This window comes from Cuculus canorus, chromosome 4 (genome assembly GCF_017976375.1).
Source record: "Cuculus canorus isolate bCucCan1 chromosome 4, bCucCan1.pri, whole genome shotgun sequence".
Lineage (NCBI taxonomy): Eukaryota > Metazoa > Chordata > Aves > Cuculiformes > Cuculidae > Cuculus > Cuculus canorus.
The window spans coordinates 47,513,652-47,538,498 of record NC_071404.1 but is presented as its reverse complement, the minus strand read 5'-3'; the positions used below and the strand labels follow the sequence as shown (position 1 = coordinate 47,538,498).

Sequence of the window (24,847 nt, the reverse complement as noted above, 5' to 3'; positions counted from 1 at the left end):
ACGGGTAGACAGAACTGAAACTTGTATTATGTAGCTAAGGATGTGCATTAACTGACTGTGCTGGAGAACCCTATCTTGGCCTTGAGGTGTCTGGATTTTATTGTACTTTTTACAAAGAGTTACCTCCCTTACTTCTGACATCTGAGTTTCTTGAGACATTGAAAAAAAGTGATTCAATAACATTGTTCAGGTGGATTTGTCTTTATGCAAGGTCACAAATTCCTTGTTTCTGTACAAATTGAGTTAAAACCAGAAGGAATCAAACATTTTGTCCCTAAAGACACAGGCCTGAAGAACAGGTTAATTTGGTAGTTTTCTTTCTGTAATAACAGATAATAATTATTTTTTTTTTTTTTCCCAAACTGTATTTTATTCTTTCTAGTGTGTCAGGGATTTGACAGAATTAAGACTATCTGGCAGAATCTTAATGTAAGACCAGTATTTTTTAAATGGCATATTAGTTATAACTTGAAATTATGCAGTTCTATATGTTCTTCCCTAGGCTTTGGTAGTTAGGTAAAAAATACTTGTGAGAAGATATAATTCTGCTCAGGCACAGAGCCATACCATTAAATTTCTGTGACATATCTCATTGTCTATTTCTTGCGTCGCTGTCAAAACTAACTTTTTGGAGCTCTATCGAAAAATTAGAAAGTATTCTGGGGCAAAATTGTACAAAGACACAAGTAATCTAATCAGGCTAATTTTCTCTTCAGTTAAATTCTGATTGAGATCCCATGATGAATGCAGTATAACCCTAGCAAAGTCTTAAATTTTATGCGTTCTGCTAGGGGCCATATTGCCTTGTTTTAGTCTTTGTATATTTCATAGTAGAAAATGCTTATTTGCCTTGTTATTTTAGGTAGTTGTAGTACCTCTGTAGAAATCTGATCAGTGGAATCCTTCTCAGAAAGTCTTTAATATGGGTGTATTTTGCAGTCGAAACCATGTGCTAGATAATTAGGAGACACACTGTGGCATATATAAATATTATGCTACCTTTGATACAACTCAGATTGGTTATATACATCTCCTTCCTGTAAATGCTCATGATTTAATTTTAATTTGGCATTTGGAGAATTTGGGTGACAAAGACAGCTGTTAGGAATATCTCGAGTGTTTATATAATGTGTTGTTTCAATTTATTGAAGATTGTGCTAAGAAATTGACAAATTTTATGATAAAAGCAGATTTTTAATGTTTTAGCAAATAAATGCCATGTAGTATAGCAGTAAATGCTATGATATAATTATTTTTCTACTTGGAAGGCTTAAAGAATAATGGAAAATTTTACCAGTTTTTTAGCATAAGAGGTTGCTAAACTTTTTATGTGAACAAGCAAACAGAACTGCTCTGTGGAAGCGCTGGCGTGGTCCTGTCAAATATTCTCTGTCAAACAGACCTCAGTTATTGCGTAGTAGCTCATCTAAACAAAAACCTCTAACACAGTATGCTACTCTGATAATTCGATAACACTTGACGATTGCACGGCTCAGCTAGGGAGAAATGACCTGTAAATTATACCCCACAGATCAGAAGGAGCATCTTTACAAATATCCTACAAGACTATCAGTTCCCATTTAGGAATAATACCATCTTTCACCTTACAGAAGAGTGATTGGAGAGGTGCTATGAAAAGGTCTATAGCAAGTGTTACTGAAAAACTTTGATCAGTCTTGTGCTATGGAGAAGCCCATCAATAGTTACAAAACTTCGTTTTTCCGGTTGTGGAGTGGATTTACGCTAAAGGTGCCTTTCAACTTTTTGCAGCAAACACTGCAGTTGAGTTGAGCTTTAACCTGGTATAAACTGAAGCAGTTCATAGACGTAAGCTGAGGGAAGTTGAAGCAGTTCTGGTTTTCTGGTTCCTCCGCTATGCAGACTCCCTCTGTCCCTGATTCCACATGTCCCCTCTCTTTTGCCAGGACAATTGTTCTTATGGGAGACTGATAGAGGTTAAAACTCACCTTTATTTCCTGGATAGTTTTAACTGAATCAATTCCCTGAGCCAATCTACTGTGCGGTGAAGTGAAGCATGAACCCTTCTGCCAGTATAAGCAAGGGGCAAGAAGCTGAAAATGAAGACGGAGAAGAGGAGAGTGGGAACAGTTGAGGGTTTTGTTTTTTTCCTCAGTGAGATGTGCTTATTCAGGTTTAAACTGCTTGTGGATCTAGGATCTGGAGGATAAGTTTTAATAAGACATTCATGGTCTCTTCATGGGCCGTATAAAATCCTTGTAGAAAGGGAACTGTGAGGGAAAGGAGGAATCATGATAGCAATATTCCTATAAGAGGGCGCACGACGCTGTAAATTAGAAAATACATTGTGTGGATCCCAGGGGAAAATAGCCAGCAATAAAGAATCAGTGCAATTGGTCTAACACGGTGAGTGTAATATATTAAACTGAACTCTCAATGACAGTAATTTCTGGCTCCTCGCTATTACTTGGCACAGGGACTTGTAAAAGCTGGATCTCTTTACAGTGTTCTGCCTCGCCATCTAATCAGTCATCAGAAGAGGCAAGAAAAGATTTGCTAAAAATTATAACATAATTAGAGAAGGGTATTACAAGGCTAAAAGTAGCTTTCTTTTTTCAATAATCTCTAATCAAGTATCTGTCTGGCTATGAAGATTCTCAAGTAGTCCCTTTTGTAGCAGATTACGTCTTAAAAAATATCTGTAACAACAAATTGTTGCACAGAAAAACATGTGGATGAGGTTTTTCTAAATGATACTTTTAAAGAGACACTTTAAATTTATATCGGGGGGGGCGGAATCCAGCAACTTTCATTCTTACAGCTGTAGATAAGGAAAATAAAAATGGTAGGATACTAGTCCGATTGATGCAAAGGATATGGATTTTTCTAATTTTTCATTTTCAATCCTGTAGTTTTATCTTAGGAGCAGAGATATCCCTGGACTTTACCATTAGTAGAAAGAGGATGCAGGGGATGCTGCTGGTGGGTTTATATTTTTGCTGTTGTGACAGTGGTGTATTTTTATTTTGCCGAAATATCTTTATCAAAAGCATAGCTTGAAGAGTACTTACTTAACAAAGAGCTTAAACTACCATGTCTTAATTTTATTGATCTCTCTTTGTTGTGATATTTTTCTTAATACTTGAATTATCAAAGGTGAAGAATTTTCAAATATCAGATTTGTGGATGTATGGAAGTTCTGACTTGTTTTTTATCATCCTTTCGAAGATGTTCAATTCTGAGGGCTCGCTAAAAGCTTACTTGTACAAATTATGCAGCAATCAATGTTTACAATGGTATAAAGTTTTTGTAAGCTGCCTCAGGATTTGAGTGTAGTGGACATGTAGTAAATGTTTTGTTCTCTGGGAATGTTTCTTCTTTGGTTGTTTACCTAGGTACTTATTTGAATTTAAAGGATTTCCCTACTTTGCTCAAATCTATCTCATGAGCATTAGTTTAAGGAGAGACAACCAGCAGATAGTCTGGATAAAGCTTAATAGATTGGTATTGGTATCTTAGAAAACAGAGATCTTCAATAGAAACTGCATAAATTGAACAAGTCTCACTTTCAACACTTGTACTGTGCATAATGCGATCTGAAGAAAAGGCTTACAGAGGTAAAAGGGGTTTTGCCACAGCTTGGTTTTACCTGATGTAACTGATTTCTCCATCATCCTTCTCTAGTTAACTGCAAAGAAGAAAAAGAAAAGAGTTCTCTTGAGGCTCGTTCAGAGCAGGCTAATGTAAACCGTTGAGTAGAAAGAAAATTAGCTTCATGGAGCTAAAATTAGCCTTTTTGAATACTTCTCTAGATGCCTCGAATCTTCAGAAGTTACGCTTGCTGTCAGATATGGTAACAGGGAGAAGCAAACCCAGGATGCAGGGTGGCAGGATAAGATATAACTGCAAAACCACATATATCTGCTTGCCAGTTTAATTATCTTTTTTTTTTTCCAAAGTTGCGTACGTGCCTTTTACTTCAAATGCCAAAGAGCAATATTTTTGTTTGATTTGCTCTTGCAAGGAAGCAGAAGGATGGTCTCTGTGCTGGTTTGTATGGACAAGTTGTGCACAAAGGCATGCTGAATGTGCAGTGAAACTTCTAGAACATGATAGCAGCAAAATCTCTTGTACAGTGTTAACTTGCCTGTTTTCAGTGTTGCACAGCGAGCTGTGAAGTAGATCCTAGCTTCATTTATTGCAAAGATTTGAAGGAATGTTGTGGGTAAGGCAGTGAATTTTCATTGAAAACTGAAAAAAAGATTCTTACACGTGCATTTAAATCTCGAAAAACTTAGTCTTCATTCCTCTTTCTCAGGAAATGGTTAAGCAGATCAGCAACTCATTTCCCAAGAGCACCTAAAAATTAGGTGTAATGTGGCACTCTACACAGAAAACCTCAATTCAAACAAGTAAGATTAAACAAGTTTATAGATAATTTCTTTGTGAACTCTATGGTCTTTATTAATCATCGGTTGTTGCTTCTAGCTCTTTTTGTGGTATCAGTGAAGTGTTGGATATAGTAAACATGAATTCTTTTTTAGGCCTGATCCCCAAGCTGTTCGGAGCACTGAACGTGCTCTCAGAATTGAAAATTTCTTTTCTAAAGTATTCTCTAGCTGACTTGCTTCTCCTTTTTGTTTCATTCATCATACACACTCTGAAAAGTGTATGGGTTTCTCTTACTGATGGAAATTTAGGCTGAGTTGTCCAAAGAGCATTAGTTTCAGAAAAAGGTCACTGCCCTTGTGAATCTGCTGGCTTTTATTGCTTTCATTTACAGCCTTAGTATTTTATACATATACATAGGCCCCTGCTGTCAGTGGACATCTGCGAAACCCTCAGGCTGGAAACGTGCTTCCTTTTCTCTATAAAGGATGAAGGAGAAGTGGTACAGAGATATAATGATGTATCACTTCTGTCTGGCCTTCCCTTGGCAGAGGGTTTAAACTCTTCCATGAACTGTATGCTACCATAATGATGTCACATGATGCATTTCTTGGGCTTTGCTTTTTACAGTTTGCTGCTATAAAAACAAAACAAAAATGCCAGTTCTCTGGGTGGTAGTCAACAGCCTTCATCAGAAAGCCATTCTTTTTCAACCCATGAGTCCCCACACCTTTTGGCTATTGCAAAACAAAAAACCAACCAAACAAAATCTCCGTTCTAACCAACCCCAATTTCCTTTGTTTCACAACCCTGGCTCATTTCCTAAGTGGGTTTTTGGTTGTTGAAATGTGGTAGTAGTGCCATGGGTAAGCGTGTACGTGCATAAGCAGGTTTGTGTTATTATATTTATGGTAATACAGAACTTGAGTTAGAGCTGTAGCCACAGTGCTAATTCTGACAATTAGTAACTCTGGGGTGCTTCACCTAGTAAGTTAATTACACTTGTGGGAGAAGGAGGAGGAATTAATTCATAAACTGTATTCTAAGTTGGAGTGTATGTAAACAGGTACTATTTTCTGCAAGAACTAATATTCTCTTTCTGGTTTTGGTAGCACTGAACTTGCAACTGCAGATCTAGAAAGTGTGTCTATGTTGCTTGCTTAGCCTTACACTGTTCACACCTCCTGCGAAAGTGTGCCTCATTCATTTCGCTGTTATATCTCAATGCTTGATTTGCAGAAGGGGAACTTATATCCCATCCTGGTGAAAATTCGACTATAGCTACCTCATCGATGCTTTGTTTCTAATGCCAATATGAGCTCATAGCCCGTTGTATTAAGGATGGTGTAGCTGAGTATTGGAAGGCAGCTTCAGAATGAAAGTGAATCAAAGACCTTAACTTTAGAGCTTCTCTCTGCTCTCCTTATTGGTGCTCGCTCTCTATAAGGTCTGGAGGCTGCATTACAGCATTCCTATGTTCTGTGTAAGCAGCCAGAAGCAGCTTGTGATCTTACATGCTTTAAAGAGAACGTTTGCAGCATGACATTACTGTGTACATGGCTACCATGCAGCATAATGGAACAGGAATTTTAATATTTACAGCATGTTACGTAAATGCTGCCCTTCTGAGTATTTTCTAAATCCTCTTAGCTCTTAAGTGACAGCTTTGATTCTTTTTTTTTAATAAAATCAGTCTTTTCATTTATCCAGCTAAGTTTGGTAAACAAAAGATGCTTAATACTTCCTTTCATATAGGCAGATTCTTTTATTTAAGGGTTTATCTTTGTGCACTTAAGCTTATTAGGTTCCTGGGTAACTATTTTTAAAGAGCTGACTTTGCACCAGCAGTGTGTGGTGCAGAGGTGGCCTTTGGAATTTTCTGTGCTTTGCCAGTGCATACTGTGAATAGATAAGCTCCAAAGGATTGCCATAAGCAGAGCAGTGTGGGTTATGGTATGCAAATGCTGCATGGCTTTTTGAATTGTATTTTGATATATAAATAGTCAGTAGCAAAGATTTTGGGGTTTGGTGTGTGTGTGTCTGTATGAATATACGTACTCTTTAAAAATTTGAGTGAGATGAGGAATTGTGCTGTGGGAAAATAAAAAGAAGGAAAATGGTGGTAAAATCCTGAATAGCTATAGGGATTTTTTTCTTAAAAGCTCTAGAACCATGAGTTTGTACTCTGATTTGATTGTGGTCTGTCATTTATTTTTAATAAAGTGGTAGAGGCGGATATTCACAGCATCTGAAAATGCTTCTGAAGGATGGCAGAAGTGAGATACAATAGATCTGACACGGGCAGAAAAGTTGTGAGGAGCTTCTAGCATGATCTGGCTGTTTGATTTCAGTATGTGTGAGATTTGGGGTGTCGGTTTGGGGGAGGCTTTTTTTTTTTACTGAGGAAGCAAGACAGATAAGAAATGGGTTGAAAATGCTTGTGAGTTATTCAGAAGCATGCTCTTTGCAAATTTCAAAGCAAAGACATCAATATTTTTGTGGCAACGTTATCCATGGAGCGCTTAGAGCGTTTGCCAGGTACATAGTTGCAGAGGATGGATGAATGTTTTGTGTGTGCAGTATATTTGCATTCATATTATTTTTGCTTGTAGGTGACTGTGGAAGAAGTGATGACTACTACTGCATACCTGGATCTCTTTTTGCGTAGTGTTTCAGAGCCAGCCCTCCTCAAGATTTTCCTCCGTTTTATTTTGCTGCACCGACATGAGAACGTGCATATCCTGGACACACTAACCAGCCGAATCAACACACCATTCCGGGTAAGACAAGCAGGAAGGAAGTTCAAGTACTCAGCATGGGCGTAGGTTAAATATTTCAGTGGGAGCTTCCATGTATTCAGTGGTTATCTGTTTAGCTAGGACTTTTTTTCCCCCCCCACCCAAATGTGTGATTTCTCCACCCCCTCAATTTTTTGTTTGTGATGACATTTAGCTACCGCTATACTGAGTTGATGATAAATGTGTGAGCTGGTTTCACACAAACAGGAATAGGGAGATGAGGACTTCGGGAAGTCTGGATTCTGTTAGAAGATTAAAGGTAAATTTGGGAGCATTTTTGTTCTGCATACTGCTGAATTAGCGTGGCCATAGATAACTCACCCTGGGATTTATAAATATACTTGTGGTGAGGAGCTTTTTCTTTGGAGTTTTGCCAAGCAACAAGCATTTTCGAATAGTTCTTGTGGAAGATGATGGCATCCCTATAAGAATGTCTCCAAGCTGATCCAAGTTGTGAACTGCAGCATTGCCAATGTATTTCTCAGGGATGAAGTCTGTCTTGTACATGTTTGCTTAGCTGTCATGTTGCCAGCTTCCTACTTTGATTAGAAGAAGGCGCTTCTTGCTCAAGTGGTCAGATTGCTGCTTCCTTTTCTTTGCCCTCACTCCCTTGTGTAGTAAGGTTTAGCTCAAATTTGCAGTGAGCCCATTTTCATCCTAGGCACAATGCAGGATGGTGGCTGGAAAGCAAGCTGACAGAGATAGTAGAGTTAGCTTTACTAATAATTGGATTTTCTGGCAGAGAAAATGACTATTTGTTGCATTGGACTACCCTTCTGAGCCTGCAGACTTGGCTGAATCTTGTGTGATGCATAGCTTCATGGATGAAATAAAGAATATTGTTTTAGTGCAGGTACAAGAGAAGCCAGAACACCAGCACGTGCATTAAAAGAGACTGTAGCTTCATTCAAAAGTTGTTTTGAAATGTGAATGTACGCAAATACGGATATATGCTGCTGTTACTGCATCTCTAACATGGATTAAATCTGAAAACTGAAACAGCTTCTGTTGGCAAAAAACCAAATGTTATCTCTTCTAATCATTAATTACCGTTCCATAAGAAAATGAGATGGGAATTGTAAAGAATTCTGCAGCCCTGAGCAACTCAGGATCTCAGCCAAAATGGTTCTGTGATGCTAAATGGAGTTTCCTGCAGTACAGCTTGGCCAAGTGCAAAAGCTGGAAATGCAGCCTTCTGTGTTTCCGCAGCACAAAAGCTGCAGACATTATTATGGATGAAAATACTTATTAATAATTCACAGGGTTAAACTTATGTGTAGACAGGTAGCCAGAAAAACTTGTAAAATTACTATCCTCTTTGTCCCCTCAGCATATATTAAATAATTTCATTTTACAAAACACAAAAATAGACTACCTTAGCTTTGCTTATTCGAATGGTTCCTGATCTGCAATATGGTTGCAGAGACAAATGAGAAATGTTTCCTTGTAAGCTGAAATTTCCTAAATACAGGAAAAATTAAGGCAGTAGCAGCATTTTTGAAATTTCACTGTATGAGGAAAAGTTGGACTTGACTCTCAGTACATTTCACAGAAGAAACAAGAATTTCCCTGTCTCCTGGCTAAAACGCACCTCTCATGCAAGGAGCTGGCTTCTTCCAAAAGACTGTTGTGACGCTCTCCAACTCCTGTTCCTATTAAGAGCTCCAGTTCTGGTTATTTCTTCTTCTCTTGCCCTTTCACTTTGTCCATCTGTTTCCGTAGACTTGAGGTCTTGGACTAACTACCATCTCTCCTGTTGGCTCCTAGTACAAGCACGGGACAGTGACGGCAGGGCAACAAGTTTGAGCTCCACTTTGCTTCACTGCAAGTCAGCTGATGAGCATTCCCTGGTTCTCTTCTTTCTGCTTTTTCCATTCCTCTCGTTCTTCTTTGGGTGTTAGTTTAATGACCATACCAGGGAAGGCAATCAAAGAACCTTGCTTTTCAGAGGCTATCAAATGAGGTTCACTTAAACAAATATATAACTACCAAGTAAGGAAAAATAAATGTATGTACATATATTTTTCAAGGAATATATGCGTTCATCTGCTCTTGTTCACCATGAGCACCCAGTCCTATTGTAGGGGAGCTAAGTCACTCATCTGAAAGAGAGAAGTAGAAATGGTGAAACAAAGAGTTGTTAAGTTGGTGTTCTTCAGAAAGCATGGGCTGGAAAGAGGAATGTAGTGAAGTGATGTTGCAGAGCTAGAACAAAGCTTTTTAACAAAGAAAGTAAGGGGAGTGACTGCAGACAATAGGAGGAAATTCCCTAGTCTGGAGAAAAAGCCATGCCCAGGGAAGAATGCTAGATTTAATCCTGAATGAATTACAAAGGATGTTCAGTGACTGAAAAAATGAGGTGGAGAAATATCTGTAGCTTTTTCCTTGTTTTGTTCTAATCGGTTTGCACTGAAAAGTGCAATTAATTAAATATATTAATTATTTCAGTTTAGGTAATTAATATAGGGAGAGGCAAGATTTAAAAACCAACTTGAAACCCTAGGAAAGGGTCAAATTGTGCTAAATAATTCTCAGAAGAATCAGCAGGATCCTGGAGTCAAAGACAGCTGTGAAATACTGTCTCTAGGAGAGAGCAGTGCAGGAGAATGTGCCCAAGGAAATGTGTATAAGAGGCTGGGAGGGTTGATGTACTGTGGTCCCTGCAAACAGTGAAAGCTTACAGCTCATACTTCTACTGTGCTGGGCATAACTGTGTGGTCTTGCGAGCATCTGGCATGTAGAAATGTGCTGTACGATAGCTTTGAGAAGTGTTGTATGTCTAATGGGTGACCAGAAAAGCCTGTAGAAGTCCATGTTTCTAGGTTGTCCTAAAGCCAGTGTGAAAGTGGAATGCCTGTCACAGAATGGCTATGATTTTTGTCTCTGCTGAGTGTGACTGCTGGAATATCTAGTTATGAGTATATTAGATCAGACCTTTGCCAAAATGGCAAGCATGCAGTTCCAATGAGGAACTCTATTCTCCTCCCACTCCTCCTTTCTCCTGGTCTCTCAGAAAGGATCTTCATGCCCTGCTGCGGTTCCCAGCCGTTCAAGTGTCCTCTAGTGGAGGGACTGTGAACTCTCCACGTGGAGAAGATTCTTATAAAAATGATGGTTTTAGTCCTAGTCTATGTCACTACGTTAAGCTGTATGTATAGAAGCATTCAGCTTTTTATTTTGTAGAACACTAATCATTCCTTATACTTAAAGCAACAGAAACTTGAGATGGTTTGTAACTTTTCTTTTGGAATAGACCATTAGTTGGTTCAAATTCTATGTCAGAGGTAAAAACTAACACGCTATCTTGGAAGTTACAGGCTTCAGTTCATACTGAGTTAGATTAAATTAATAAATTTGAATAATATTAAAACTTGGTAAATGAATGCTTTTTAAAATGGCTTATTTGAAGGAAAATTCTGGATTGTATTTTGTTAAAATATAACGTTATGTATATAGCTGTAGACAACTGTTGAAAACAATCCCATGGGGTGTTGAAAAATTGAAATTGCATTCTAACAGTGTCTTATAGAGCATATTGTTCAGGCAGAGCCATTTTGTTATGTAGTATGCAGGGAAGATTGGAAAGGCACAATTTCCAGATGAAAAATTGACAACGTTTATAATTTTCCAGCTGTGTGTGGTCTCCTTGGCACTGTTCAGAACGCTCATTGGCTTGCATTGTGAAGATGTGATGTTACAGCTAGTTTTAAGGTAAAGCCCAAACTCCCTTTTCCACTCTTCATCCTAATTCTGGGACATTCAGTCTCTGCCTGTGGATGCAGAGCTGGATGAGTGTTCTCCAAGGGAGCAGAAATCCAAGCAACTACAGACATAAGAATATTTATGATCCTGACAAAAGTCTACCAGACCTGAAGTGTGATTTACATCCTGTGATCTTCAGGAGCAAGAGATTTTTCTTCTGATTTATTTCTGTAAAAGTGAGAGAAGAGAAGCTAAGAATATATTTATCACCTCCAAACTGCTTATTCCCTGCTTCTAAATGTATAATTCTTCTCTCCTGCATGTTTTCTCTAGTGTGTTATACACAGTGATACACAGCTATATACTTATTGGAACTTCCACCTTCTTTCCTGTTGTTTTCTACCTTTTTGATTCCTCTCTCACCGAGAATACTTCAGATTCCTGAACTGTTGTGGTAGATTGTTATGTAATGTACCAAATGCATTGATTGTTTTGCTTTTAACTGATGGTTTTATGCATTGCTGCAGAATAATCACTTGCAGTTTTGGTGTGTGTATTACATGAGGATTGATTATTTATTTGGAAATATTGGTGTAACTAAATTGAGCTTTTAGCACCATAGATCACACGAACGTTTCAGATACTGTTTGTCCCTCCGCCTGCAGGTGTTTAGAGAAATTCCCTATACCTCTGGGTGTTGTGCCTGGAAATGCTGTTAGGGCCTCTGTGAACTCAAGTATGTTGTCACTCTAACAGCAGTAGAGTGCTGTATTTAATCTTTTTGTTTATTTAGGGATTTTTTTCAGGATTTGTTTGCATTTTAAATGGTAAAAATAAGTTCAGTTAACACTGAGGCTCTTAATAAAATGCCCGTAACAGGTTGAAAAGTAGTGCTCTAAAGAAGTTCAGTGCAGGACTGTGCTTCCTCTGTTCCTTGTATTCTTTATTGTTTATTCTCTCCTCTACCCGAGAGCTCCACTTCTATTTAGTGTAGTAGAGTACCTTGATGATCCTTCTGTTCTCCGTGCTGGTTTCTTGTCTGGGACATGTAAACTGGGTCTCTCTGGATTTCCCAGGTAAAACAAATAAATTAGGGATTCTGAGACAGACCTCATTCATAGTGGGGACTAAACCCCTTCTTACAACAAGTTTGCTCTGAGCTGCAAAGGATTGTACACTTCCTTGTTCTGATGCAACTGATCTTCTGTCTCTACTCATCTTGACAGTTCCTCATCAGACTGTAGTTTCACGATATAAAGAATCAGTGCTTCATGCTTTTAAGAGGTTTAGAATATGGATCATTGTCAAGGTTATTATTACTGTTTGTTTTAATTTGGAGGCGACAGGAAGGTGGGAAGGGAACTTTGTGTGTTCTCGCTTTCTCTGACACGAAAGGATGATGAAGTAATGCTAGACACTGCTACTGCTGTTTCAGGTATCTGATCCCATGCAACCATATAATGTTGAGCCAGCGGTGGGCTGTGAAAGAGAGAGACTGCTATTCTGTATCTGCCGCAAAACTGCTGGCTCTGACACCAGTCTGCTGCTCCACTGGGATCACCTTGACGCTTGAAAGCCAAGGAAAAGATTATATTCTGTGGACAAAAGCAGCACAAACTAAAGGTAATTGGTGCTCAGGGGAGGACCAGATCATGAACTGAGCTTGATTTGGCAAGCAGCTCATGGGAGGAGGTGGGTAAGAATGGGAGGAAGGGGAGGAAATATGTCAAGCGACAATAAACCAGACAAGCCTGGACTGGAAAGCTTATTTAATTCCTTTCATGTGTCCAGGTCTATTGAAACCTTATTTTAATAGAGAACTTTTGAGTGGTTGTATTATGTCATGGTATGAGTAGTAATCTTTACTTCCAGATTCTGCCAGACGCTCTTCTGAATCTACTTGCATTGTGGAATATGGAAGAGCTGTGGACATCAGCTACTTGCAGTACCTGGGGGAAGCTCAGGAAGCCATCCTCCAGTGTCTGAAAGACTGTAAGGTTTGGTCTGCCTTGTATGATGGGGTAAACCCTGATCCAGACACCTTTATTCAAACACTTGCTGAGGAGAACAGTACAGATGTGGAACACCCAATGTTTCGGCTCCAGCAAAGGACACCTAGCACATGTAGCTCCTCTCAAGTAACTGCATTTGGTGAGAAGATGCAGTTGGAGCTAGAATGGGATGATAGCTATGACACAGGGATTTCTCCTGGTTCTGATGTGAGCTCACCACAACCATATGATGATCTGGGAAGCACAGAGATGCAGCCACCTGCAGAGCCACCAAAACACATTCAAGAAATGAAAAAAAATGCCATCATGCTCATCAAAGGATCTTACATAGAGGAATCAGACTTTCAGGATGATGTTATGGTTTACAGATTATGTGCCCAGAAGGATACCCAAGATGATGATAACTCCAAGAAGAAAACTTTAAATGTAGACAGAGAACATGAAGTCCAAAGCCAGACTGTAGTCAATGGGACTCTTGCAAAGAGCCAGCTGGAAATGGACTTGGATGAGCACAGTAAGAGAAATTCATGCTTGACTCATGGTGTAATGAAAGAACAAATAAACCAGAAAATGACTGAGATTGATCCACAGCCAGACTTAGAGTTGAAGCTTTCTCCTCAGGAGGCAGATCGTAACTTAAGTGTAAGACTGCTGAGCACAGATGGTGAGGATTTCATTGCACAGTATGATAAAATTATTAAGGAACTGGATCCAAACAGTGTGAGCTTGGAGGAGCAGAAGTTGGATACTCCTGACCCTGTCTCTCCTGCAGAAGAGGAGGAGGACTTTGAGAATTTCTCAGCAGACACCCTTTCTGCAGAGAGCATGTCACCTCCCTTTAGACCGAAGGAGGATGTCTCTCCTGAGCATGCTGCAAGGAGCCAGAGTGCCCCATTTACAGGTGGAATGTCCTGTTAATTATGTACATAACGAATACAGGAAGGTGTGGTAATTAATAGTGGCCAAATGAGATCACGCTGTGTGGTGCACAAGCATAGAGCAAGGAATAGTCTTGGCATGAAAGAGGTTATATCCCAAATAGCTGAGACTGGACTAAGGAGAGTGAAAGAGATCCAACATGAAAGTAGAGCAGTGCAATCAGTGTTGTTTTATCTGCTTTTTTTGATAATTGTTTAAATTTGGGGGTTTTTTGTATCTCAGAGCTCCGTCACTCTAGAGAAAGCTTTTTCAGTTGGAAGGTGATTGGAGTCACTCTTCTTATGTATAGAGCCCAGGTGAATAAGTTGTTTTTCTGGTGCCTTCCATTTCTGATGTTATGGATATGCCATCACGTTGCCTTCTTTTTTCCTCTCCGCTATTTCACATTTGAGCACGAGGTGGCAGCACTGGTGCCCTGCCTGTACGTGCCTATCTCCATGCCATCCTGTTCCTCCAGTGTCCTGTCTGCCCTCCCTGTTGAAATGCTGCTCTGTCTTGTGCCAGGCAGTAATTTAAGCTTGATCTCCACAGACTGTCCAAGCCATTCAGGAATGACAGTGGTACTGGAGGTTAGAGTGGGCTTTTGATCAGTGTTTGTACAGATCCTTGCACTGCAGGCTCCTGGTCTTTAATTAGGTCTCCTAGACGCTGCAGTAATGCAAATAATAAAAAATAATAGTATATCTAGGTTTCCTCATCCAACCCCAAACCTCTATAAGATGGCTCCTCATTCATTTGAAAGGAGGAAATGTTAATTTGTGTCCATAGAAATATATACATTTCTGGTCGGCTGTGGCCAGCATGCCTATTAGAAAAATTCAGCCTGTTTTTCAGTCAATTTGCCAGTTTTGCTGTGGTGATGATTTCCTTGTACCAGAAGCCGATCACATTCAAACCTGTTTCCCATTATCTGCTGTCAAATGTAGCTCAAAAATGTTGTCCCTGTCTCGCATCTAGTCCCTACTTCCATTTGTTCCTTTCCAAAAAACCTGTACCAAAACCAATGCCTGCCCTCCCCACCACAAAAAAAAAAAAAAAATCCCAACTGAGCCAAACAAAGGGAAAAAACACCACAAAAAGCCTTGCTGTTTGTTCCCCATCCACATGTTTTACTCTTAGGCTGTTTACCTTGCTTTAATGGAGATCTCGCTGATTACAATTACGGAGGTACTCATAACAATACCTCAGAAATGTTGAGAATGCAGTGTCTTTCAAATATAACAATATGTTTCATTTAGAATGCTATGTTCTCATAGAATCATTAAGGTTGAAAAAGACCTCTAAGATCATCAACTATCAGCCCAACTCCACCATGCCCGCTGAACCATGTCGCGAAGTGCTACATCTGCACCTTATTTGAACACCTCCAGGGATGGAGAGTCCACCCCTTTCCTGTGCAGCCTGTTCCAATGCTAATCTGTGCAAACATATTACATTTGTAGATGTGTGTGATAAGGATTTTTGGTTGCTTTCACTGTTTTGGGATGCTGTCATTGTATGGGGCTTCTCTCTGCAGAATCAGATAACTAGACAGAGATTTTCACGCCCAGTAAGCGTCAGCAGTGCAAAGATGCTTTCTTCAGGCCTGCAGATCTATGAAGAAAATGTCCTATTGGTGTCCATGTCCAATTCAAAAGCATTAAACAGTCATCCCTCTCCCACCCCCCCCCATCAGTGCTCAACTTCGTGGCCTCTTAGAGGTGCACATTCAGGGAAGGAATAATTGTTTTATTTCTCCTCTGTCTACCCTGTTTGTTACAAGGCTTGCCAACTCTGTGCAGTTCCTCCGATTCTCATTCCAATAATTTCTTGGGGGAAAAAGTCACTCTACAACTGAGAAGTTTTTTAATTTATCTTGGTAACGTCTCTTGCAGTGGCATGCAGCACTTCTAACAAGTACTAGGTTCAGTTTCACCTGCTCAGCTTAGAAGACTGAACTTGAGGAAGAAAGACATGATATTCTCAAGTCCTCCTCCTGCCATCCCTTGTGATGCTGTAGAACTCCCACTGCACTGTGGTCTTCAGGAGCTCTGTGAAAATGTCTCCATGAACATGAGAGGGGAAGCAGTAGGTTATGTTGGGACAGGCGAAACCGTATGCCAGCAGAAGGTTTTGGGGCTGCTCCACTGGGTATCCAGGCAGGGGGCATTCCTGCAGGATGCAATACCAGCCTTCACGCTGGTGGCTGACATGGTGGTTGAAAGGTACCAGCCACATAAAGCCTTGCAAAACTGGCTCTCTGACCTTTCCTTTCGTGAGTGGAGCTGTGCTGGTATTAGCCGTGATAAATGAGACTCGAGGGAGTGCTTCCTTTGTACTCACAGTTGCTGGAAAACGTGATAGACTTCAACCTTCAGTAGTGCTCTGTTAGGTGAAGTGGCAATGTAGGCATTTCTGATTTGATCCTTACTGTTGTGCTAGCCCAGAATTGCTTTGACCTCAGACATAATTTCTAGCAGGCATCTTAAACTGGGCTAAACTATGCCCAGGTTTCTGAAATGGCCACCGTTTGGTAGTGGAGGGGAGTTGAAATGGAGTCGGATTGTGGCCACCTTCTTGACTCTCAGAGTGCCCATGGCATGCATCTTGTGCTGGGTTCTAGGGTGGGATATTCAAGGTCAGCAGTGCTGTAACTGTGTCACCCAAGGATTCTTCTGCATAGTTTCCCTAGCTTTTATGCAGCCAGAATAGTGTGGTGGGACTGAGTGTAGGATAAGGGATGTTTCTAAGACTTTATAGCTGATTAGGTCAGTCTTACAGACTGCTTTAAGCACTTCATGGGCTCTGTCATCTAATGATACTTGGATAAAGTCATGCTCAGCCTTGCAAAGGTTTCTTAAGCTTGTGCGCTAAGGGTTTATGTAGCTTCATGGTAAATGCTTCTGTATTTCAGTGGTTATCCTGCAGCATGAATACACAAACTAAAGCTATTATTTATTGGTGACATTTATATGATGAAGCCTGTGTGTACCAGTAATTTTGCTTATAAATCTATTTTAATGTCTTTTCTGTTTTGTGTGACTGTTTGCAGTATTGAAAATGCCTTTTCTTGTGATGTGAACTGTCGGAGGCCTTGATTTTTATGTTTAGAGTAGCATTTTCATATTTTCTTTATAACACCAAAGTCTTTTGAAAAGACAAGAAAGCTGCCTGTAATTTACTTTTTAGAAATAAGCCCTAACAAGAGTAAAAAGGTTGCATTAAAGCTAGTGGTACCTTTCCAATTAACTTCAAGGGGAATATAACAGTAGACCATAACATGCTAGGCTAAATCCTTATTGGCACGTGTAAAGTAGAATACTTATGCATGTTAAAAATGCCATTAATGTAAACTCATTGGCTGGCTAGTGCTTCTACTCAGGAAATCTTTTGACACCTCTTTTAAGTCTGTTTTGTCTGTTCAGATACAGTTTGGGTTTTTTTCTCAGCTGGCTTTAATTAGTGTGCAGGAGGTCTAATTTGTTTGGTTATGATGATCAAAATTCCTTTTAAATGCCAGTTTCCTGAATGTTACTATGTTAATTCTGTGAAAACAAAAGCATTGCTTCCTCCTTTTCTTGCAGGACCGTTCATCAGCGTAGTGTTGTCGAAGCTGGAGAACATGCTGGAGAATTCCTTGCATGTAAATTTGCTGCTTATTGGGATTATTACTCAGCTGGCAAGTTATCCACAGCCTCTTCTTCGCTCCTTTCTGCTCAACACCAACATGGTGTTTCAGCCTAGTGTGCGGTCACTTTATCAGGTATTTGACCACAAGCATTAGTTGTGCCTTTTGGAACGGTATTTTTGGTGTCTCATTAAAACTTATGTTAGCTCTTTTCAGTCCCACCTGTCACTTTCCCACCTGTCTGAGAGCCTCTCACCTCATTTCAGTGTTTTAATTACATTTGTGCAAAGAACTGGAAATTCTGCATGACCACAACTTTTGCCAAAACTATTTTAATGCAGATAGAGAAATCCCGAGTATCCAGTCTGTGCCTGCACTGGGAAGGAGGGAGGAAAAAGTAATTGTTACTGTTATTTTGGCAGGTGCTGTCATCTGTGAAAAACAAAATTGAACATTTTGCCTCCATTGAAAAAGACTTCCCAGGTCTTCTCCTGGAGGCCCAACAGTACTTGCTTTTTCGTGTGGACTTGTCTGATGCCGCGGAAGAATTGCTAACCAAAGGTAAGCATTAACCACACTCGGAGGAGCGTTGAATTGAAGTGACTCACCAGTTACCTCCTTTGTTTTCTGCAGCATGATTAAAATTAGGTGTGGTGCATTGTTAATATCATTTACTAGATGTACCCTTCTAACTTTAAACTAACGATGCTCAGAAGGCCGCATTTTATGGATCTATTTGGATAGTCTTTGCTCTTTAGAAGGTTTTATTTGCTACAGAAAAATGTCTGCTTAAAGGAGTAACAGAATCGGTTCTTGGCTTGCTGTCAGTTTGGCTGTAAACAAACTTGCTTTCAAGGCATGAGGTGAGATGGCATATGTGCATGATTTCGTTTTATTTTTAGCCTGACCTTCAGCTACTCATTGGCTCTCTTTTGATAGATGTTAGGGAGGACAGAAGTCCAGAATGAATTGATTTCTGCAACAATTGAATAAGGCTTCTTATCATGGTTTGGGCTACTACTGAAGGAGATAGATATTAGCTAGAAAACTTTGGATGTGCTGACTTGAATGAAAAGCAAAACAAAACGATGAAAAAGGGCGGTGGGTGGGTGGATGCAAAAGCCAGGACACTTCAAGAGCAGTGGGGAGTTAAGCAGGTATCATCACCCCAACAAAGCCAGCTTTCCAGGGGACTTCTGTAGCATCTGCTGCTTCTCTAGCACAGTGCGCACTACACCTGTCTTGACAATTGCTGGTATTTACACTGCCTTTGGGGAAGCTATTGAAAATAGGCAAAATGAAGGATCTTAGGTTCTAACTGAGAAATTTCCAGATACAGTCAGGCAGCTGGTAGAGTTTGGGCCCTGCCATGCGGACGTGCTTGTTCTCTGCTTGCTCCTGAGTGGGCAATATTGGGTGCAGGTTTCCTGTAAAATCCAACTTCCCGTGTGATAGAAATATGTCGAATTTGGTGAGGGCAGTGACAGCAGTGATGAAGAGCTGACTCAGCAACAAATGTCAAGCGAGGGTGCACTTACACGTGTGCGCTTACTCATCATTGCAAATCATGAATAATCACCCACTCTGCCTGTAACTCTGCGAAGGTGTTGAAATGTTTCTTGGATTTCCAGAGGTGTGGAAAGTGGGACTTTTTATGTGCCTTTTTAAGTGTGTTTTCATTTTTTGAGGCTCTGAATAATAATTTACCTACTTCCTAGTCAGCATGGTATGTATTTCTAAGGTTTGCAGTACCTGTAGTCTGTAAGATTATGATCTTGCTAAAGCTGCTTCTTAGAGAGTTAGTCTGTGGTAGGTGCCCGTGGTAAAGAAACAGTGTATTGCAGAAGTTGGTAGTGTTTCAGGCTGTGCACTCTAATGCCATAAATTAGGAAGCCCTGCAGTTAGATGGTACTGTAGTAGCATCTGGGAGATGAGATTAGGTGGCAACATTTAGTGTCCTATTTTCAGGTGCTGGCAATAAGAACATTTATATAATGCATTCCCAATGACATTAATTTATACTATTTTACATCAGTTTTCTTCTATGGGCTTCAGAATTTTCCAGCTTGACTCATGCTGATCATTATTTAGGAATTTGAAATGATGCTGCTTAGTCACCCTGCTGGTACATTCTCTTCCGTGTTGTGGCAACTCCTGTAAAGAAAGCACCTCTTGACAAATAGACAGAGGGTAAATGAATGTCTGGATAACTACAGACTTGGTTCCCAACAAGACTGGTAATGCAAGTAATCAAACTGTAATCCTAGGGGCAAGTTGGCTCAGTGGTCCATCAGCCCACAGTAGCTCATTATATTGATTAAGAAGTGCAAGGTAGGAATTGCTACACTTATGGTTAATGAGAGGAGGAGAAAAAAGAAAAAAAGGAACTCCCATAAGATTTCTTTGCTTCAGCTCCAATGCTACCTTTTGAGCATCGTGCAAATTAGCTGTTCTGTGAGGGTTTTCTCACCAAATGGAAGTGGTGAATAGCTTCAAAGTGTTCTCTGCAGGTCTGTCCATAACTGGCTTCCTACAGAATTCACATCTGAAAAATGGAAGGCAGACTTAGTGGGGAGCACAAATGTAAAACTGAAATATTCCAGAGCATTTCCTTTGTCTTGACAGCAGTGGTCCCTGAAGGTGTTCCAGTAGAAATGGACAATTTGTTATTTTCTGCTTGCAGCAGTATTTGGTTTCCTTACACGGTACCTTGGGTTCTGGTTAGGTATGTAGAGCTGTCGTGGTGTAGATCCCGTATGAAATGCTGCCCTTCTTTCAGAGCATTGGTAACAATATCTCCAGATAAATCAGTTTCTCAGTTGTAGGATTCAGTTTGCATCCTACAAAAAAGTGAACAATGCTCGTCAAAGAAAAAAAAATAAAATCAAAATCTCTTGTCCCTAGACGAGCTTTCTGTGCTTTTTTCTTTTCCTTTCTTTTTATTTTAATTTCAAATAAGCAGTTAAATCTAAATAAAAATATATTGAGGGAAATGTATCAATTTTGATGCTTTTTGAAGGGAAGAGTTTATTTTTTTTTAAAAAAGCAAAGCTATACTAGCGTTATGGTTGTACTGGCTAAACTATTTAAAAACTTAAAATATTGATTATGAAACATCTTGGTGTTAGAAAATCTCAAAAGAAAATCTTCAAGGCAAGCTTAAAACTTTATCTTTTCATTGTAATTTATAATTTAAGTTGTTTTTCCTCCCACAGTCAGAATTTTCCACAGAACTGAAATTCCTGTACTCTCTCTCCAGTAGATAAAAATTTTTAGAATAACAGTATGAATGATTGATAAGTCTGGAGTTGGAAAGGTTTTCTGAAACTCCAGAAAAGTACAGCCTTGTTAGATGATTAAGATGAAAATTTATTTCAAGTATTTGGAAGTATCTGGTAATTCCACGGTACCTTGGGAGAACTAGAGGAAAGGAACAAAAGTGCAGAGCTGTTGAGCACAGGGATTGCTCTGCTTGCATTCATCTACAAGTCCTTCTGTTAGCTGCTGGGAGAGGTGTCAGAAAAAGGGCGGTGTAACCTGAGACTCAGATCTTTTACCATAAACTGCATACACTTTAAGGGAAACTTTTTCTTAATACAGCATCGTAGTGTTTGGTTTCTCTGCAGTGTGTGAGCTAATGGCAGTCTTTTTTTCTTTTTAATCTATTTACTCGTACAGCTCATGAGAACATTCACTTGTAAGTTACACAGGGTTTTATCTGTCTCCACTTCTGGCCTTAATGACATCTTGTGGCAGTGAGTTCTGCAGGTTAATTTTTCTTTGTAGAGTATTTATTTCCATCAGTGTTAAATTTTGTCACCTTTTTAGTTTCACTAAATTAATTATTGTCTAATTAAAGTGCAGTTCTGCTTCAGGTTGAAACAAGGAGCAATTTATTGAAACCTAAGTGCTGCTATCACTGTAATTCCATGCATTCTGATGCTTGAGCCCTGATCCTCTGAACTCTGGCAGCAAAGATCATATAGCAGAGCACACAGTGGTTTTTGCTTGCTCCTTTTTTTAATGTTTAGTTGCTTTACAGGGAGTTAAAGGTAAGGGCAGGTGGTGGGGCCTACAGCTGTAGAAAACCTGAATCTTTGAGTGTTTTTTTTTCCCTTAGTTTCTGCCTTGCTTCAAACTCCCATGGCGATGTGATAGCTCAGCCTCCAACCTATTTACATGATGATTCGTGGGGAGAGGACAGAGAAAGAGAGAGGGAAGTAAAGTCCAAATGATATTTTGATCTGAGGGAGAGCTAAAGCACAATATCATTTAAACTGAGAGAGTAGTGCTGAGTCTAGATGGGTAGATATCGTCTGCTCTTTCAGAAGGTAAATCCATATTACTCTCTCCCTTGACTCCTCTTCTGCCCGCGTACTTCTCTCATCAGAGCCAGAACTGAATAGTGCATAGAACCTGGGGAAAGATAGCTAATAAAAAATGCAGTAGAATCGGGCCAAGTAGAACTTAAAAAAGTTGAAATGGTGGAGTATCTCTCTGCATGGTCTGCGCACTGCAAACCACAGCGCTGAGTGCAGCCATCGTAAACTGTTTTGGGTGCTGTGCAAATACCGTGTGTGCTTGATATGCTGAGTCTTTTTATTTTTCCCCTCTCTTTTCTGGCTTTAGGTAACATCCAGCACAGCAGCAATGCAGGGAAAGGAAGAAACTTCTCTGAAGCTTACCCGGCTGTACTCCAGCCTTTCCTGGGACAGAAAGGAAAGAAAGGCCTGACTCATCCCAACCTTCCTGCGCACGTGAGGAATGCCGTACTCGCAGCTGCCCTTTTCCCAGAGTTCCTGAAGGAGTTGGCAGCTCTTGCCCAAGAACATTCCATTTTATGTTACAAAATACTAGGGGACTTTGAGGATTATTATTAGTGGGTTTTTTTAATGTATTTTAAGAAAGCTTTTGGAGTTTCAAGAGATTTTTAATGCAAAGCTGCTTACAAAAGAAGGTTATACTTCAATATTTCCTGAAAATACTTGATTTGGAGAGGGAAGAAGTAGGCAAAAATATTATTCCATGTTACCTTATATTAGGCCTTATATTTCCCTCTCTGATACATAATTTATTCAAGAGATTTCTGATACTGCTCTAACTGCAGCTTCCTACTTCATCTCCTCCTTTTTATGCAGCCACCCTTCTTTGGTGTCACTGCTTCCAGTTGAATTTTGGCAATAGGCACTCATAGGCTGGCTGAGAGAGGCAAATGTTTCAGCTTTTTCCATTCCAGAAATACTCTTCTGGATAACTTGTCAGGAGACAGTTTGTTTGAAAAATATTGCCCTGTGGGGACAGCTCAGGGTGTACGAATATACACAAAATCTGCACAAACCTCCTTTACGTGAAGGGTTGTGCTTCTTCATGTCTTTATCCTCTTCCCCCTCTTCCCTTCCTTTTCCCTGAAACCATGTTCTACCAGCCCACATCTGAAGCCCTCTTTTTAAGTAGTGGCTCAGGTTTTTTCAATTCAAGTGATCTTATGTGTATTAAACCCATGACTTAGATGAAAGCAGGTGCTGGAGCCTACACATACCACGTTGCCTTATGGTGCAGACAGATCTGCAGCTATCAGCTGTTGGTCTTTAAAGTCAAATGAACTGTGTAAGTGGATGTCGATTGCAGACTGCCTGGAATTTTCCTTGCAGTTTCTCAGCATTCTTTGATAACTGCTACGTTGCTACCTAAACTCTCAAGCATGCCTTATTTAGGAAGATTTGCACAAAGTACGAAACAGAATGTTTCTATGCAAGCTGTAATTAGTATGTAGTTTGTTTTTATGCTCGCTTCAATAAGCTAAAGAAAGGTATTAATTATCTTTCAGTAGTATTAATAGGACAGAAGGCTGGTTTTGTCTGTTTTTGTTTTGTTAATGAAAAAGGTTGGCTTGCTCCTGAAAGCTGTTCTGTTCTACTGTTCATTTTTTGGTTAAGGGAAAGTTAAATACTGTTTGTTTACTTTTAATTTAGGTGTTGACTTTTCCTAATATTGCACTTTTGGGATGGTGAGGGGAGGCCCAGACTATTCACCAGCTGTAGAAAAGGAAGGAGTAACAGGGAAAGCTGTCTGCTGATGACTAACTGCTTGAGAAAATTCTCTTCTGTGAGTAATGGGCTTCATTAGAAGAACCCAAACATGATGAATTGGTGGATCACCACTGCATTTTGTCTTATCTTAGTAGCATAATTGTGCTTCCAGTGTGCTGTAGCTGGCTATGTAAAGAGGGGCTTAGTTCAAGAAAGCCTTAAACCCCTTTGCCCAGGGAAGAAACTAATGGTGACTCCAGGAAATCTGAAGAAATGGAAATGGGAAATAACACTTGCATACATTAGTTTTCCTGCTCATTGTAATTCTGTAATGCGGGATGCTGCAATTAATCACATCCTGGTTTTGAAACATGCTTTATCACAGATTGCAAGGGAAAAGAATACTTTCAAAGCAAACAAAACAAAGACACTCCAGAAGAGTTTAATTATTTACAGGTCAAATTCCTATGGAATTTGCACTGCAATTTAAGCTCCTAAATCCTTTAGATGCTTCTGAAAAGCTGTGCTTTAAATCTACAAGCTATGAGATGCATTCATTATGTCAAACTGCTGTAGGATATTCCAAGGAAAAGAAAATCCAATATGCACCTCTAACGAAATCACCTTAAGAAATTTTCTGGGTCCGTCCTCACCGGTTTGCTGCACAGTGGTGGCTGGAGGTCCGATTGCTTCCTAGCTGACACTCTGGTTTGCTTTAACTTCTAACTTGACTGTATTTTTTTAGGCACCATTGCATTGCCATCCTCATGGATTGCATTGCCATGACCTCCACATGGCCCATTTTCACCTCAGAAGCTTCCTTGGAAGCTGAAGCCAAGGCTGTGGGCTTCTTCTTAAATCTTTGTTACCCAGGTTTAAGACAGCTCTTTTTTCCCCCGCCTCTCTGTCTTTTTCCTCTGCATTGTTATTATAAATGGGTGATGAGAAAATTAAGATTACTTTTTTTAAGCTTGTCCTAAGGCATGAGACATGGTGGGTTGTTTCCTCACTTCCCAATTCCTGTTCCCACTGTTACCTGTAGTGCTGCCTCATGCTGTACTCGCAGGCCTGGCCTGACAGAGTTCAGTAGTGTCGTGTGTGGATGCAGGGTCAGTACTTGCTCTGCTCCTCACCTCTTCTGGTGGCAACTTTATGTGAGCAAAAGAAAAAGTACCAAACAAGTGCAATCAGTTGACTTCTAATGGTTCAGAAACAAGTGCTAAACTGCAGAAGCAATCCAATCCTTTTTCTGAAGGACTTTTAAAAAAGCAATGAAGAATAATTTTCTTTTTTTAAAATGAAGAATTGTGTAGACCAGCGCTCAAGGCACTGAGGTTACTATGTGAACGCTCCCGTCCCTTATTGTAAAATAAGAATCTTCATTTGCTGGTT

General features: G+C 39.9%; 1 protein-coding gene across 6 annotated transcripts in view; it reads left to right on the top strand.

Moving 5' to 3' along the window:
• The window catches only part of FHIP1A (FHF complex subunit HOOK interacting protein 1A), a 90,837-nt gene extending 66,753 nt beyond the window's left edge, over nt 1-24,084 (top strand). For all 6 annotated transcript variants that reach the window (XM_054066133.1, XM_054066135.1, XM_054066134.1 and 3 more), the window contains 7 exons: nt 6,981-7,148; nt 10,798-10,877; nt 12,304-12,491; nt 12,741-13,781; nt 17,383-17,561; nt 17,849-17,987; nt 22,056-24,084. In XM_054066133.1, the coding sequence (XP_053922108.1) occupies nt 6,981-7,148; nt 10,798-10,877; nt 12,304-12,491; nt 12,741-13,781; nt 17,383-17,561; nt 17,849-17,987; nt 22,056-22,306 (2,046 nt within the window). In that variant the 3' untranslated portion in view covers nt 22,307-24,084. The remainder of the gene's footprint in view (nt 1-6,980; nt 7,149-10,797; nt 10,878-12,303; nt 12,492-12,740; nt 13,782-17,382; nt 17,562-17,848; nt 17,988-22,055) is intronic.
• The last annotated feature ends 763 nt before the right edge of the window (nt 24,085-24,847 follow it).